This window comes from Centropristis striata, chromosome 14 (genome assembly GCF_030273125.1).
Source record: "Centropristis striata isolate RG_2023a ecotype Rhode Island chromosome 14, C.striata_1.0, whole genome shotgun sequence".
NCBI classification, from domain to species: domain Eukaryota; kingdom Metazoa; phylum Chordata; class Actinopteri; order Perciformes; family Serranidae; genus Centropristis; species Centropristis striata.
In genome coordinates, this window is record NC_081530.1 from 3883328 (window position 1) to 3899788 (window position 16461).

The 16461-nt window shown below is 39.1% G+C and overlaps 1 protein-coding gene across 3 annotated transcripts in view; it reads right to left on the reverse strand.

Moving 5' to 3' along the window:
- Positions 1–16461, reverse strand: part of LOC131984720 (triple functional domain protein-like) — a 114667-nt gene that overhangs the window by 85840 nt on the left and 12366 nt on the right. For all 3 annotated transcript variants that reach the window (XM_059349650.1, XM_059349649.1, XM_059349648.1), the window contains exon 2: positions 7316–7366. In XM_059349650.1, coding sequence (XP_059205633.1) covers positions 7316–7366 — 51 coding nt within the window. The remainder of the gene's footprint in view (positions 1–7315; positions 7367–16461) is intronic.

Genomic DNA, 16461 nt, shown 5'->3' on the forward strand with positions numbered 1-16461 from the left:
ACAGATGGGACGGGTGGCACGGTCAGTCAGTGAAGGGAGGGGAAAAGTTGCCTACATACCAAAAAAAAAAAAAAGGGCGCACGCACACTCGCAGCATCTTCCCCGTCTGATTAAAGAGCAGCTCCACGCAGGCCTAATCTCATAATGGCTCTCCTGCAGCTGACTTGGACGCATCGGCTCGAAACCAGCTGTTACGGGTCAGGAGAAACCAACACAAAATAAAAAAAACTTTGATAAAACTGCATAACTGCAGGTATTATTTTGCTGAGTTCTAGTGCTTGCTTAGGAGAAAGGAAAGGGAAAGGAAAACAAGTTATTTATCGATTCGTTTGTCTCGTGAAATTAATATAAAATTTAACCAATAAAAACTCCACTCATACTGAGGTTCAAGGTTCTCAGATGTGATGATTTCCTGCTACTTGAGTTGTATCATTATAAACTGGCTTTTTTTTTTTTTTTACTATTTCATGACATTTTGTAGTTAAAACAATTAATCATTTAATTGCAAAAAATAATCAGCAATTTATGAAAATGAGACACTATCTGTAATTTGGTAATTTGCAGAACTGGTCACTCTGAAACAATGGTTGATGAACCAATAAGCTTCTACTGTAATGAATGGCGCTGGGTTTGTCTATTATGGATAACGATTAAATCAATCTCGATACAGTATGTCATCATTTTAAATCTAAAAAGTGAAATAAAGAAAAATCAAAATGAGATTTCACTTTCAATTATTGAAATCAAAAGACAATATAAGTTGCCTACATACCAAAAAAAAAAAAAAAAGGGCGCACGCACACTCGCAGCATCTTCCCTGTCTGATTAAAGAGCAGTTCCATGCAGGCCTAATCTCATAATGGCTCTCCTGCAGCTGACTTGGACGCATCGGCTCGAAACCAGCTGTTACGGGTCAGGAGAAACCAACACCGTGCACATGTGTGTGTGCATCCCTGCATAATTGCGGACTTCCCACATTCATAGAGTGCCAGAAATTCCTTGCTGAGGGATGTGTGGGAATGGCAGGGATTCCTTGAGGCTGAGGGAGTGGACAGGAATATGGCGTCCATGACATGGACCCCTGACCTACTTCCTGATCACAGACGCTCTGAAAAGCCTGCTTATGTGGCTACTAGGCAGCCTAGTTTTATTTGACTGCATGCTTATTTTATTCATGAATGTTTTACTGTGGGAAACTCTTAAATGGAATTAATTTGATTTTGACACTATATATTGATTTCACTCAAGTATGCATGAACAGGTTTTATTGTTCATGGTTCATGTTCCATGGTCTTAAAGTTGTGACGGAGGCATTTCTCTCCCTACAACAGCAACTCTACCAGGGCAAACTTAAGCTCCAGATTGACTTCACCATCGTACTGAAGTAAATGTAAAAAGTTCTTGAATCAAAATGTTTTCGCTTTGTTATTTTCGCTGCGGTGTCCTTTTTAAATCATGCTCCTTCCTGATTGGTTCTTCTAATTTTGGCTCCTAACTGTTTGTACAGTGCCTAGCATGATGTAAGCAAAACAAAAATGGAGGCCAAAAGATTATTGCTCATGTTATAAATAATTGTATTGCCTTTACGGTCAATTTACACTGGGTTTTTATGTGTTATTGTCTAACTTTAACACATTGCTGAAGTAATTTGTCTCTTCTAACAGAGATATACGTTAACACATTTGTTATTTTCAATGATAGCTGTTAGTGATTATGTTAAATAAATAATTGTTTATTTTGCTCCATTTGAAAAAAATAATTTTAAAACATTTATTTAGTGCATACTTGTTGTGTTGTCACAATGAATTGCAGCTGCCTGTTAAAAGCTTCATGTTTCTCTGAACAAAACATCAGTACTGTTGTGTGTTTACCTCTGTTAGCCATTAGCTCCATTCACTCAATTAGCTCCGTAAGCTCTTTTAGCATCATTAACCAACCACCCACTACAAGCTAACTAGCTCTCCTCCCTCTGCTGGTAGACTAACTATAGTATCAGCATGAGAATATGGGCTCAATTGTAGTCAGCACGCAGTTCAGCTTGTCCTTTGCTAAGCGAAACATACATAATAAAGTCCCTTTTGTCACAGAGGCGTCCTGGGAAAGATCTCCATTTGTCCCAAATACATTTTATATCATCCCTGGGACATTGGGACACCATTTGTCTTGAGCACTGTGAAAACACTTGCAACTATAGATATTCTCCATCATCTCCCAGCTAGATTCATCCTGTAAACATCTGAAATTGACCCAAAGGGGAAGCAGTGAATTAATGAATGTGTAGTTTCCTCTTCTCTCACTGTATATGTGCAGTTTATACATGCACATCTTACTAATGGGTGAAGCAATCGGTCTTGGCTGGCTTATGACATTTTACTCTGTCCAAAATGACAGTAAATAATGTAGAATTAAATGTTCCTTGGATCAACAGTGGGTAACTACTCTACAATAACCAGTAAGCTAATTCGCCAGATAAACTAATGTTGTGTAGAGCAAGGTTATAATAGTTTTGAATTTTTCAATAGTTTTAGTTTTAATTTCGTTGTCAATTTTTGTTTTCAAATTCAGTTAGTTTTAATTAGTTTTTAGAGTGAGTTTGCTAGTTTTGATTAGTTTTATTTTTGGGAAAATGCTTAGTTTTAGTTTAGTTTTTATTAGTTTTAGTTGTTTTTTTTGGAATGGGGTATTTGTTGGGTGCCAGATTCAATAAGGTCACAATAAATTTTGCCTTTATTTCCTTTGTCTTCTCCATCTCAGCCCCAATAAGTTTACTAAGTCATAAAACCAGATAGATGAAATTGATTTCATATCAACCAAAAAGGTTTACGTATGAAAAAAGTTGACAAAGACTAAAACTAAGGAATTTTCACTATAATTTTAGTTAGTTTTAGTTAGTTTTGTAACCACAAAATACAGTTTCAGTTAGTTATCGTTTTATATAAACTCTCATTTTTATTTCAGTTAACTAAAATGTGTTTTCAATTCTAGTTTTCGTTAACTATAATAACCTTGGTGTAGAGTAAGACTAAATGAACAACCCACTACCCATCTTAACTCTTTTGCTCGTTTACTTGTTTGTAAAAAACGATACAATGCAATCCAAACACCATCCAGGCCATTGGTTTTGCGAAAACAGTCAATAGGTGCTGACCTGGATGTATTTCACAAGACACAAAGAAATGTGGAACTACTGTCTGCAAATGTTCTGGAAGTTGGCGCTGGTCATGTTGAGCACATTTATTTTCCAGTCATTATAGACTTTTCTGACACCCGAGGCAATGTAAAAACATGAGCCCCTGTCTTTTGTGGTTCTGCAATGCTACTGTGGTTACAATACCACCAAGCAGAAAAAATGACAGAAAAATAATTGTGTATGTGACTGATGCAGGTGTCACTTTTCCTGCGTCTAAAACAGAGGTCGACACAGTGTGGATGTTAAAGGGAAAAAAACGTTTGTCCGTCTTATTCCATCTTCTCTTCATTTCCTCTTTTTGTCTATTAGAAATGCCATTTTGTTTCACTGTGTTGTTTGGAGTGGTTAATCCAGATAGTGTAAAAAGTAGTTATGAAGCTAAGGCTATCTCCCTTTCAACATTGTTAGCCAGAAAGTTAATTCTACAGTTTTGGAAATCTGAAAGGGCTCCTACGTTTGAAATGTGGTTGAGAGAGCTGGGAAATGTATTACACTTGGAGAAAATCAGGTACATAATATCTACTAAAGAGGATATCTTTTTTTAAATATGGCAACCTTTTCTTGATTTAATGTCTAAAAACTGAATTAGTGTTATTCTGTTGCTGTGCCATTTATGTTATCCCCTTGTTTTGTTTGTCTAATGTCAAAAACTCAATCAAAAAAACCAAAACATATTGTTCTGTGTAGCTCCACCATTTATCTCTAATTTGTATACATAATTTGTATATATTTTTCTGTTATGAAAACAATAAAAATAAATACACAAAAAAAAGAAATGCAATTTTGTGCTTTGTGTTATTATACAGTCAGTAACACTGTCTTATTCATCTCCTCCTATCTGAACCAACCTTAGCCTGCTTCCTTCTAACTGGCAGCTTTAGACCCGCCTCTCGGTCCTAATAAAGCGGCTCCGATTGGCTGCTGCACAGGAGGGTGTTGTCCTACTGGACATAAATGAAACAGGAAGGGCTGATCTGATTGGCTGTTGTGATCAGACACAGCTGTGCTACTCTAACAATGCACCTACTGTGGACAGCTGGCACTGGCTATGCCACTGTATACACAAACTAGTGGGGAACCAGTTAACAAAAATGTAATTATGGCCTATTGTTTTCATCTGGTGAATAAGAAAACATGCTCCCATATTTTAGGTGTCATTTGTGCAAAGTCACTATCAATCTACAACATTTTCCAATTCCTTAACAAAAAAGGTAAATAATAGCTTTAATAATACTAAAATAGTCTGTGTGTTATTGTGGTAGGACTGCATTATGACACACTAAAACTGTCTGCTAGCAGCTCTTTAAGGCACAGAAAGCCAGGTTTGATATTTTACAGCCTGACACCCCTAAACTTGTGAGTAAAATCCTTCTCGACACCACTGGAGTGACTCCTCTGGCCAGCTGTCTGGACCGATCCAAGAGAGACAGCATGGACTAGAAGGTGCAATTTAAAAGAGATATTTGTGAAGTACTTATTTGACGCTGCACTAAAAATCATCCCCATCCATTAAAAAACGAGACTATTATTTCCTCAAATCACCGAATGATTAAACAGCACAGACTGGGTGTTTGTTTCCAGCCACGTCCTCCCCCCCTGTTTTCCTCTTTTTGTCCCCAAATCGGAGTTTTGGCCTGGGAGAGAGAGCAGCACCATCTTTCCTTTACCTCCGCCTCTTTCTGTTCTCTCCATCCGTCCAGACCTCTAATAGCAGGGTAGGCTAACCGAGCGAGAAACAGGCCAGGGTTACCCCAGCGACCCAAACACAGCAGGGGAGGAGCAGGGAGGGAGGAGGACGGAGGAAGGAAAGAGAGACGGAGAGAGAAAAGACGGTTTGTTATTGATGCCAAGAGTTCATTTGTCTGGGTCTTTGAATGCCACCTGATGTCATTCTGACAAACCGTGGTGAGACGGAGAAAGAAGCACTGTGGGCATCTGAGATTTAGAAATAAAAAATCTGAAGCAACCATGTTAGAGAGGAAAACAACCACTGTATTTCCTTTTCAGTGTTGTAAATACTTCCACACTTCCCTCCTGTCACCAACTGCGACTCAGTGCAACCCACAGTGAACTGTTTGAGTCTTGTTTTCAGCTGTTGACTCCTGCTGCAGTTCACTGTCAACAGCCAACTGCCTGCTGCAAGCCCTTTTTCTGCTTCGGCTATTCCACTCTGCACGGATACGCCATCTGGAGGCGACTAGGAAATGAAAATTTCAGCTTGCACAATGCAACTGAATACTGAAGATTTACAGAAATTAAATTCAATAGCAGTTTTACATTTTGACCACACAGCTGCAGGGAGATGGAGAGCAGAAGCCCACATGCACTCCTTGCAAAGCACTCTTCAGCACATCTGTCAAGGTCCAAAGGCATTAACATTACATAACAGCACAGGCCCCGCCCCCTTCCCTTACAGCCCACTCTTCAGTCGCCCAGTCAGACCAGTGGCTGAGGAGGCCAGGCCAACAGATGGACAGGCCTAATCCCCCAACCCCCCCTCTTAACCAGGAAGTGATAACTGGCAAGCACCAAGAAGCTTAACAAAAACATTGCCCTAATAGTGTTTCAAGGACAGGCCCAACAGTAGCAATGAAGCCAACTATTGTCTAGATATAATTGCATTCATGTTGTGTTCATTGCCTTTTTCTGCAGGCGCTAGAGCTGTCTCCATCAGGGCCCCTGGGCACCGGAGCAACCTGCCAACTCACTGTCCTCCTTTATATCTAGGGTTTGAGGGTTTACATTTTTCAAGGCCGATACTGCTAATAGTTTTGGACTGAAGCTACTTCAAGTCAATAATTTGTGTGCGTTTCCTTTTGAGACTTGAAAGCCTCGTCCATAAAACATTAAAACCTCCCACTGAAGCACATGGGAGTTATAATCTTAAATATCAAAGTGGCCATATGTCTCCTCAAAATGTCACATCAAAAGCAAACAGCATTCCTGTTCAATCCTCCATCCTCTTATGATCCAAAACAAACAGTCATAACATGCTTTTTTTTCATTTTTTAAGATGAGCGGATGGCAACGAAGGTGAATAAATCTGAATAAATCATAAAGGAGGAGACAGCAGAAGCAACCGGACATAACAAATATAAGATCAAATAATACTGGACGGGGGGCTAGAGAACCGCAGAGAGAAGGAAAGCGACAGACATCATCATCCCTCGAAACTCATCATGGAGAGCCTGCTGTCGCTACGGAGACGGGTGCTAGACACAGGTAGCCAATCACGGCCTGGGGAACATGGTATGTGATGGCACAGGAGGAGAGGGAGGAGATGGGAGGGTGGGGACCAGGAGGGAAGGGGAGTCAGGGAGATGTGAGACATTACAGTGACAATGACCTGTCTTTGTCACTAGGAACACTGAAATATTAATCGTGTGTTAGGGGTGGGCGATATGGCCCTAAAAGAATATCACGATATTTCAGGCTATTTTTGCGATAACGATATTCTTGACGATATTACGAAATACTTAAAAAGATATAGAAAATGTGATTTTTTTAGTCTGTATAAATAAATAAAAATCTAAAATGTAGTGTGAAGTGCAAATCTCAACAGTTGCCAAATAAAAAAAAATATGTGTATGAGCAAATAATAAAAATATCCATTTAGGGGTTTTGGGGGCATATTTTAATGACATTTTGTAAAGGAAAATAAAGGTTCTTGTATGTTTTATTTAAGGCATCTTATTTTGACAGTCTTCTTGTAAGTTCTGTGGTCTGTTAACACACTGTGCTCTTATTTTGAAAGCTGCATGTGTTTAGCGACAGAGAGTAAGTAGCTTTTTGTGATTAAAACAACTTTAATTGTTAGCTAACGTTAACCTTACGCCATTACATCAAGAAGTAGGAATATTGCTAATATCATGATATGCATTTTTTTTAACCAAAAAAAAAAAAAAACGATATTATCGTGAACGATACGATATGGCACACCCCTATCGTGTGTGTGTGTGTGTGTGTGTGTGTGTGACAATTTTATTTCCATTATAATAAAAAACACTCCTCTTCCACCATCACCACACACACTAACAAAAAGAGACATGGGGAGGATGGGAACACAGCTGCAAAAATTTGAATCGGTGTGTGTAGTGTGTTTGGGTTTGTTTATGTTTGTTTTACCTGCTATCTGGCTCGATACATCTCCTTTCGGTTCCTTAGGGAGGGATCCATCTGTAGGAACACACACAAAAGATTTTGTTATTACCAACATAGAAACAGAGCTCATTTGGCTCAGTGTTCTGAGTCAAAATGTCTACAACAGCAAACGGAGCAATGGAGAGGAGGATGGATAGGAAAATACAATGAACAACAGGTGGGAAATATATTTAATGACAGCACTATACAATTTGTGGATTATTATGACAAAAAATATGTTTCCTATCCAAATTACCTCTAACTAGCCCCACTTCTTTGCTGACACATTGCATGAAAGGCCAACCGTCCAAAATTACAAGCTCAAAATGCCATGAAAAGAGAAACTATTGCCATATTTTCACTGTTCTGTACGGCATGGATCTAATCGACACCCATATCTGCCTGGTATTGTTTTTGGAAACACCCTGATCAAGCAAGCTGAAAAACTTACTAAAACTGGAAAGACTACAAGGTCAATTAAAAACACTGAAGACCACTGATTTTGTCACACAAAAACAAAAACTGCCTGCAAAACTACCTCGTAAAAGTGGATAAATTCCTCTGTTTGGTTACAGATGATGCATCTGCATTGAACAGAATAGAGAAATGGACCTGGAACTAAAAGTGAATCAAGTAAAGTCAAGCTGTACCACACAGTGGAAACACGGTCTACGCCCCTGCATGCTAGTAGCTCTGTGTAGCTGTACTTGTGGTGCTTTGGACTAATGTATAGTATACTGATGCCAACACCAGCATGCTAGTGTTGTTTTTTGTTTTTAAGCAGGCATTAACCCTTTATCAGGTCAAGAACTATATTTGGTAACTTCAGGTAATATTTTGAAAAAAAAGTTGCAAATTTACTAGATAAAAGTGGCAAATCTACAAGAAAAAAAGTCGGAGATTTAAGAGAAAAAAAGCAACTTTTTTCTCCCAGATTCACCACATTAAATCTCATAACTTGAGCATTTTTTCTCGTAGATTTGCCACTTTAACCCTTAATAGGGCACTCATTGAAATACTTGCAAATTCCAAATTTCAACCCTAGAGAATATTGGAGGATATTACATACTGCCAGAATGTGTAAAAAAAAAAAACATACGAAAATAATATTTTGAGAAAGAAGTTTACGAAAATAAAGTGGCAAATCTACGAGAAAAAAATGCGTAGATTTATGAGATTTAAAGTGTTGAATGTGGGAGAAAAAAGTTGCTTTTTTCCCACTTTTTTCTCATAAATCTGCGACTTTTTTCACGCAAATTTGCCACTTTAAATCTCTTAAATCTGCAACTTTTTTCTTGTAGATTTGCCACTTTAAATCTAGTAAATTTGTAACTTTTTTCTCGAAATATTACCTGAAGTTACCAAATATAGCTCTTTGCCTGATAAAGGGTTAAGGTTTACCCATGGATGTATATCCATGGAGTTCGATACGGTGCTGCTGCTCAGCCTTGCAGACATTTTTTTTCCAGTAGACTGGACGCCAACAGGACAGCTCAAACTACAAGCATAGTCAATAATTATGTTATTATTTTTGATACATGTAGTTTTTATATTTGTAAAATTTCCCATGTGTGAAGAAAAGAGATTTAAAATTCGGTGACATTGTCAGTGGGTGCGGATGTAAGCACGGAATCTTTGGGTTTGCTATCCATGTTTTCTATTTTAATTCAGTAAATTAACATACTAGGACTTGCTAATTAGCTGGTAGAGCTGAAGCCGATGGTAAAGACATTAGTTTTTTTTAGGGAGCCGTGAATGTCTGCACCAAATTTCATGGCCATCCATCCAAAAGCTGTTGAAGCATTTCACTGCTTACCACAAAAAACACAGACTGTCAGGTTGACATTGCCATCAGTGCAGGCATGGTTTTAAAAAAAGTCTGTACAGACTGCCAGAAATCTGCTGCACTGCTTTACAGCAAAAAGGGAAGATGGTGCAGTTTGTCCAGCACAAACAGCACACTCTTAGGTTTTTGCATTATATAAAGCTGATGGAAAACTCTAAGCAAAAGTGTCATAATCGTCTTAGTCACACGAAACAGTGTTTTATGTGAAGCAAAGTCTTAATTTTGAGAAATATGAGCTTACTCATTGCCAAAGAAGCTTCTGCTCATCTCAGCCAAGGAATCCTTTGTTTATGATTATTATACCAACATTTCCCATGTTCTTGAAAAGCATGTCGTGCTTTCACCGGACCAGTGCATGCAGAAGTCATCTTCTCATCACCCTATACCTCATGACCGAGGCCCACTAGTTTCTCAGCCGATACAACAATCGGCCCATTGATCCAGCCTATAGCCTGTGTGTGGGAGAGGCTGCTGCTGTGACTGAGAGGAAGATATGGTCAGTGTCATGTGCTGTCAACATGTAAACAAGCTGGACGCTCGACTGGCTGACTCAGTGACACATGCTCCCTCTGTTCTGACTCAGGCTTACTGCTTCCTACTTAACCCTACAGAGGGCTGCGTCAAGGCAGACAGAAGCTGGTGGTTGGATTGAACATATTATCTGTACACTGTAAAAAGGCCAACTTGTATTTTTTGGCCTAAAACAGTGATTTAAGTTGATAAAACTTGGAAGTATAAATTATTGACATTTAGGGCAATAATGTAAGTTAGCACAACAAAGGAAGCCAGTTGTCTGCTCAAAAACAAGTTGGTGAGTTGTTGTTACTTATATCTTTAAGTTGGGGTTCACAACAAGGGACAATAGTTCTGATAACTCTTATTTCTTTGTTGGGAAATGCGGGAAAGCGGTGAAATTCGGTCATTAGCGAAAGCTAGCGGCTAACTGATGCTAGCGGCTAACTGATGCTAGCGACGCTGCTTGTTACAGCTACAAGAGTAGCCAATAGCATATCAATGCTAACTCAAAATTGTGGTCGCAACATTAGCTGACATTTCATAGCGGCGTTACTGTCAAGTATCTAACAATATGAACAAGATACTTAGATTTTTATATTTAGCACAAGACGTTTACTACATGCAGTACACAGTACATGCAGTGTATGATTGATAGACTAAATAGATGTAAAGTATACAGGCTGTCTTTCTGATTTTGTAATATGGGATTATGTACTTGATCCTGGGAAAGTGACTCAAAAACAAATTTCAACATTTTCTTTCATCTTCGGAAAAAGTAGGCTTCCATACTCTGAAGTACGCTGAAGCAAAAGTCAAATCCAACATTTCATACACTAGATGAAAGTGGCAAATTACAAGAAAAAAAGTTGGAGATTTAAGAGAAAAAAAGTGGGAAAAAGCAACTTTTTTCTCCCAGATTCACCACTTTAAATCTCACTTTTACTACATGCAGTACACAGTACATGCAGTGTATGAGTGACAGACTAAATAGATGTAAAGTATACAGGCTGTCTTTCTGATTTTGTAATATGGGATTATGTGCTTGATCCTGGGAAAGTGACTTAAAAACAAATTTCAGAATTTTCTTTCATCTTCGGAAAAAGTAGGCTTCCATACTCTGAAGTACGCTGAAACAAAAGTCCAATCCAACATTTCATACACTAACAGAGTCAGAAATTTAGCATCCGCTCATTTATGCATGCAAATCAATAGCAAACCATGCTATTTTCAAACATCTGTGTTGTGAATTTCTGGACTATTACAGTCCCGTAGGGGTGTAACTGTACTCAGAAGACACGGTTCGGTTCATTCCCCGTTCAGACATTACAGTTGACTGAAAAAAAAACACAGAAAACTCTCCCCAAACTTTGGATATGACAGCAAAATTTTCACCTTTTACATGTATTGCTATGGGGATTTTCGACACGCCCTTAACTCAACAACGGTACCTCCCACAAGTGTCTAATTGGTGTCTACCCCCCTATTTCGACCACGCCCAACACGTAGAGCCTACTCACGTGTCTGTACGACCTTCCTGTCAAAAGTTAGAATTTTTCAGAAAACGGAAATTTCCTAATTCCGTTTTTGGCCAATATCTCCGTAACCGTAGGTGCTAGAGACTTGAAAGTCGGTCGCATCAGACCTAATTTGGGGTCACTGAACACGGCAGAGGTGAATTCACAGGTCGACAGGTGATCGACAGGTCACAATATGTTATGAAACTGAAGAGCAGCTTGAAAGCAGCAGGGCTAAGTAATCAGACAAAAACAATGGAAGATGATAGCTTTTTCCTCATCCCGGTGATTGGCACATCAGTTGATGTTGTAGTTGACCAGGAAACTGCAGTGGGTCTTCCAGCACTTGTGTTTCTTTTGACAGTGTAAGAAAAATCAGCCCATGTTAACCTCAGCACCTGTTACTAACATTGTACAGCTAAACAAAAATTGCTGGTGCTGGTGATGCTGTGGTTTTACAATCTATATAGCATGGATCGAACCACGACCCCCGCTACCTCGATGGTTCGGCCCAAACACGCGAACTGTTATAGTCCTACAGTCCCGCCTATAATCCTACTGAACCAGGCTATTTTGACACACCTACAAGATTCGGGTTTTTAATTATTAAAGCAACATTGAAACCTGCTCTTCAGTTTTCAGTTGACTCATTCAGAAAACAATAATAATCTCACGCACATGCTTGCACTTGCAAGCACATAGGAAAGTGATCCAATTTATGCCATGTTATATTAGACTGACAGATGGAAAAGATTCCCACTCAGGACGCTTATATGACTGTAGGGGGTTGGTTGCATATAGGTTATAATATTAATATTATAAAATAGCACCATAGCCACTAAATTTTGGGTCAATTTAGTTGAACCAGTGTTCAATCTCAAGACAATGCAGGCGGGATTATCTATATAGTATTATATATAGTACACAGTAGTAATTTAAAGGCTAATAAAAGGCTTCAAACACATTTTCATGAACAAATTTAACTTTTCCTTGACTTTTCAAGGACCAATATAAAATGTCCATGATCATTCACAACACAAACAGAACTTTGTAGTATACTCTTCTCCAAAATGTAGCTATTTTAGAATATAGTTGTTTATGTTCATATTCATCTCAAAAAACAGGTAGAGTCAATACAAGTCTCAAAAACAAGGGAAGATGATGCAGTTTGTATCTGTCATTAGAGAGCCAATAAATATTAAATACACATTTGGAAGGCATCATTCATATATATCAGAAACAAACCATATCAAACATAATGTCAGCTAGCTGGCATATATGGCGGGAGAGATAGAACATGTGGAGAAAATAAAGAAAAATCATGATTGTAGACAAAATGTCATCATGTTTTGACACATTATTGCTATATGTCGTCAACAGCTGCAAAAAATAAATGTGCCATTACGCACAATGTCATCCAGGGAAGAATACTGTACAGTGTTTCGTCATAATCTTATGCTGCAATACTCTTCTATGAAAATATGAAATCATGTTAAGTTGAACTCAAGTATGTTAATACATCTGCATTGAACATTATGGTAAAATTTATGCTTACCTCGCATACTCTTCTATAATCATGTAACTCTTTTTATAATCATGTCTTGTACTACTTAATATATATTATAATCATGTTAATATACATTATAATGTACATGTTAGGATGAATGACTTCATGTTATTCTCTGTATAAATGCTGTAATGATGTAATTGTGTAATAATTGTTTGTTTTAATGTGGACCACAGGAAGAATAGTGGGGATCCAAAGGATACAATAAACAATAAACTGTAACAGTTAATTTCATTTGATACAAAGAAGTTTTGTTACTTTCCAAGACTGTCAAGGATTTTACATATTCCATGACATTTCCAGGTTTTCCACGACTGTTGGAACCTTGCTTATAAGATGTGAAGACGTGTGCACATGTGGTTTGTAAAGCAGGACAGGATTATCACAGTGGCAACTACTTCATCTTTTATCATGAAAATTAGGTTAATAATAGTATAAATAAAGTGTGTGTCATATGCCATGCAGTGTTGATTTGGTCTAGGGGCCTTGACTGTTACCAGGAAGAGTCTGCCTTGCTAAAAGGCCCTTGAGCGAGAAACTAAACTCCTTCTAGATTCTTATATACCAGGCCATGACCTCTGCCCCTTCAGAGGAAGAGAAAAGAGTTTCCCTGTGAGGGTAAACATCTATGTTACACATTAAATCACCCTGCTGTTTTCTTTTTCTCAGCTAAATTGGTCTTAATGATACAATAGTTCTCTATGTGACAACTGCTTTTCTTCTGGGAGTAAACTGATTTAGCAATTATTTTTTGCTGGTGGCAATTTCTATCTATGAACATATACGGCAGCACGGTACATATAAAACTACACATGAGCAAACTTGCTGGCAGCAACTGCCAATGCCACAGGGGCTCGTGTTCATAAGAAAAAGCTCATGCACATATAACCATGGCACAGGAAGAGGAGTGCAAAGATCTCGGGGGAATGTTCTCTAAAGCTGTGTACCTGGGAGAACTTAACAGAGAATGAATGGGATGAAGGGGAAAAGAAGGGAAAACAGGAAGGCAAGAGAAAGACCAAACACCCACATACTTCACATATTTGCAATGCCAAAGATGTCCACTTAAACCACAGTTTGCAACAATGTAATACCAGACTACAGTAGTGGTTGCCCACATCTTATCACAATCTAAACAATAAGAGTTGTAGCTGAGCCAGAAGTCAAACATGCATGGACAAAAAGGAGATAAAACACAATGTATGTGTGCATAAAAAGACTCATACACATCCAGCTATGAACAGAGGCTTTTCCTCTGAGATGTGGCCGTTAAAGCAGTGGCTTAATCCAAAAACACACACACACACACACACAGAGGCATTCATATGAGCCAACTTTGTTGCAGACCATAGTAGGATAAGCCTACTGCTAAAACGTCAGCAAAGCTATTTGGATAAAGTTAAACAGATCACACACATCTAACGGCTATTGAGGAAATGACAAAGCATAAAAACGCCAAGGGTCTCATTCCTATTCGCATAAAACATCCAAAACACTCAGATACAGTGAACTCACCTAGACCTCAGCGCTGTTGAACACTAGTGATACTGTATCCTAAACTGAGCTCCCCTTCGCAGACAGCTCTCTCTTGTCCCGACACACACTGCTTCTGTCTCTGAGCCCACATTAACACAAGACCACCCTTTCTGTGGGCCCCTGCCTTTTCCCTCCTCGGCAGGCACACTCATCGTTTGACTCATACACAAATAGGAAAGACCCCTTTCATTTAAACATACCTATTGTCTGGCTCACACCGCCGAACATGAGGCGCGAGGGCACAAAAACAATGAGCAATACCCTGCTGTCAAAGCCATCTACAGTAAGGCTTTAACAAATATTTAAATGCCAAGGCCACACTTTTAACAATATATTACCTCAGGGATGGTCCGTCTGAGAGGAGTTTTGTTGCCTTGCACAGAGCTGTATGTGGTGAGATACTGATGGAGAGAGTGAAACTTGTGCTATATATGATGTCAACTTGTGATTAAAATACCGGAGTGGTAGGTCATACTGAACTTAAGGTGATAATGAAAGAGTTTTGTGTTTTTGTTATCTTGGTCTGGATTTTTGAAGCCAAATGTTCATTGCTGTGGTATTTATGCGCTGCACTTCTGAGAGATAACCTCTTATTCAAACAAGGTACTGTGACGCTGATTTCTGTGGTAGCCTGATTTTCTGAAGCCAGGGCTTTTTTCTTTGCTAGTTCAGCCACGATGGTCAACAGTGCTCTGTGTCGTCAAGGGGGTAGGTTACAGGAAGAGGGAAAGTTTTAATGTTAGAGTCTTACTCTAATCTTTAATGTTAGAGTCTTATTGGCAATGGACAATTGAAAAACTGACTTTTTTCAGTGCTTGTGCACATACATGTGGTGCAATTTACAAACTGTGTAATAAGACAACCCAATCAGCCAATTGGTTTCGACAGTCACAGTGCTTGTATCTGTAAACCTGATTATTGTGAACTAGCTAGTCAGTTCTTCTTCATTCCAAACAAATCTGAAACATTCATCACAGCAGACGCTTTTGTCCAAAGCGACTTACAATAAGTGCATTCAACCTGAAGGTACTAGACATAGACCACAGGAATCAAGTAAGTAGACCACAGGAATCAAGTAAGACACCTGTGCGTTAACCAGGAAATACAGACAGTAGGCTTAATCACAACCTTTAATCAAAACAAAACCTAAGAAAGATAGGAGCAGATTCAGTTTCCATATTGAAAACTGTTTATTAATCAATGCTTTCCAGTCCTGATGCTCCAGACTGACATTTACAATCCAACCCTTTTTTTTTTTGCCCTCACCTGGGATCCCAGGTGCAAAGGAGTCCCTATTAGACACTGTAGCCAAGATGAAAAGCATGTCTCTGTCCTATAGATCTGGACTAAAGGCCACTGCTTTAAACTGTTCCCCATTTTGCCTGGGGACCTCTGGGACAGTCTCAAGGACATCAGCGGTCCATAGCCTTTGCTTTAAGGCACAAAAGGCCACTGACTGTGATGTTTACAGTGGATCAATTTCTCTCGCTTACCTGCACTTAGCAGGAGAGAAACTGGGTGAAAAACAGTCGGAGGAAGAGACAGAAAGAGAAAGTGAGCGAGATGGGGAGGGCAACAGTGAGATAGCAGTTTTGAATGCACTGGAGACCCAAAGAAAAAAGGAGTACAATGGTCTTTCAGGACGTGTCCTAGTTTGGTTCACTCTCTCGCTCTGTCGCTTTCTACTCTCAAAATAGGAGCACAGAGCATTCTTGCAAATCTTTCACACTGATCCTAATCAATTGCAAGCTGATTCAATTCTTTTACTGACCTCTTTTATTAACCAGTCGAAACTGTGTTAACACAGTTTGGCACACATCTACACCGCTCCCCTCTTCATTATTGTTCCAAGGTCTCTCTCTCTCTCTCTTCGTCTTTGAATCTCTCTCTTCCACCTGCGCTGAATAGACTTCCTTATTCCCCTCTAACAGGATAATAAAATCATTCACTAACTCCGAGGCTTATTGTTTATGCTCCTCTTACAAGAATGCGTAAAGAAAATGGTTATCTGCACACGTGATTTCACGGCCACTTGCAACCTGCGCACCCCGCCTCCCCTGCAACCTACCTACTCTCTTCTCCTCCTTCTCCATCTTCTCTCCATTTTCCTCTTTGCCCCCTCGACTCTTTTCCCTCTCTCGTTCCAGCTTGT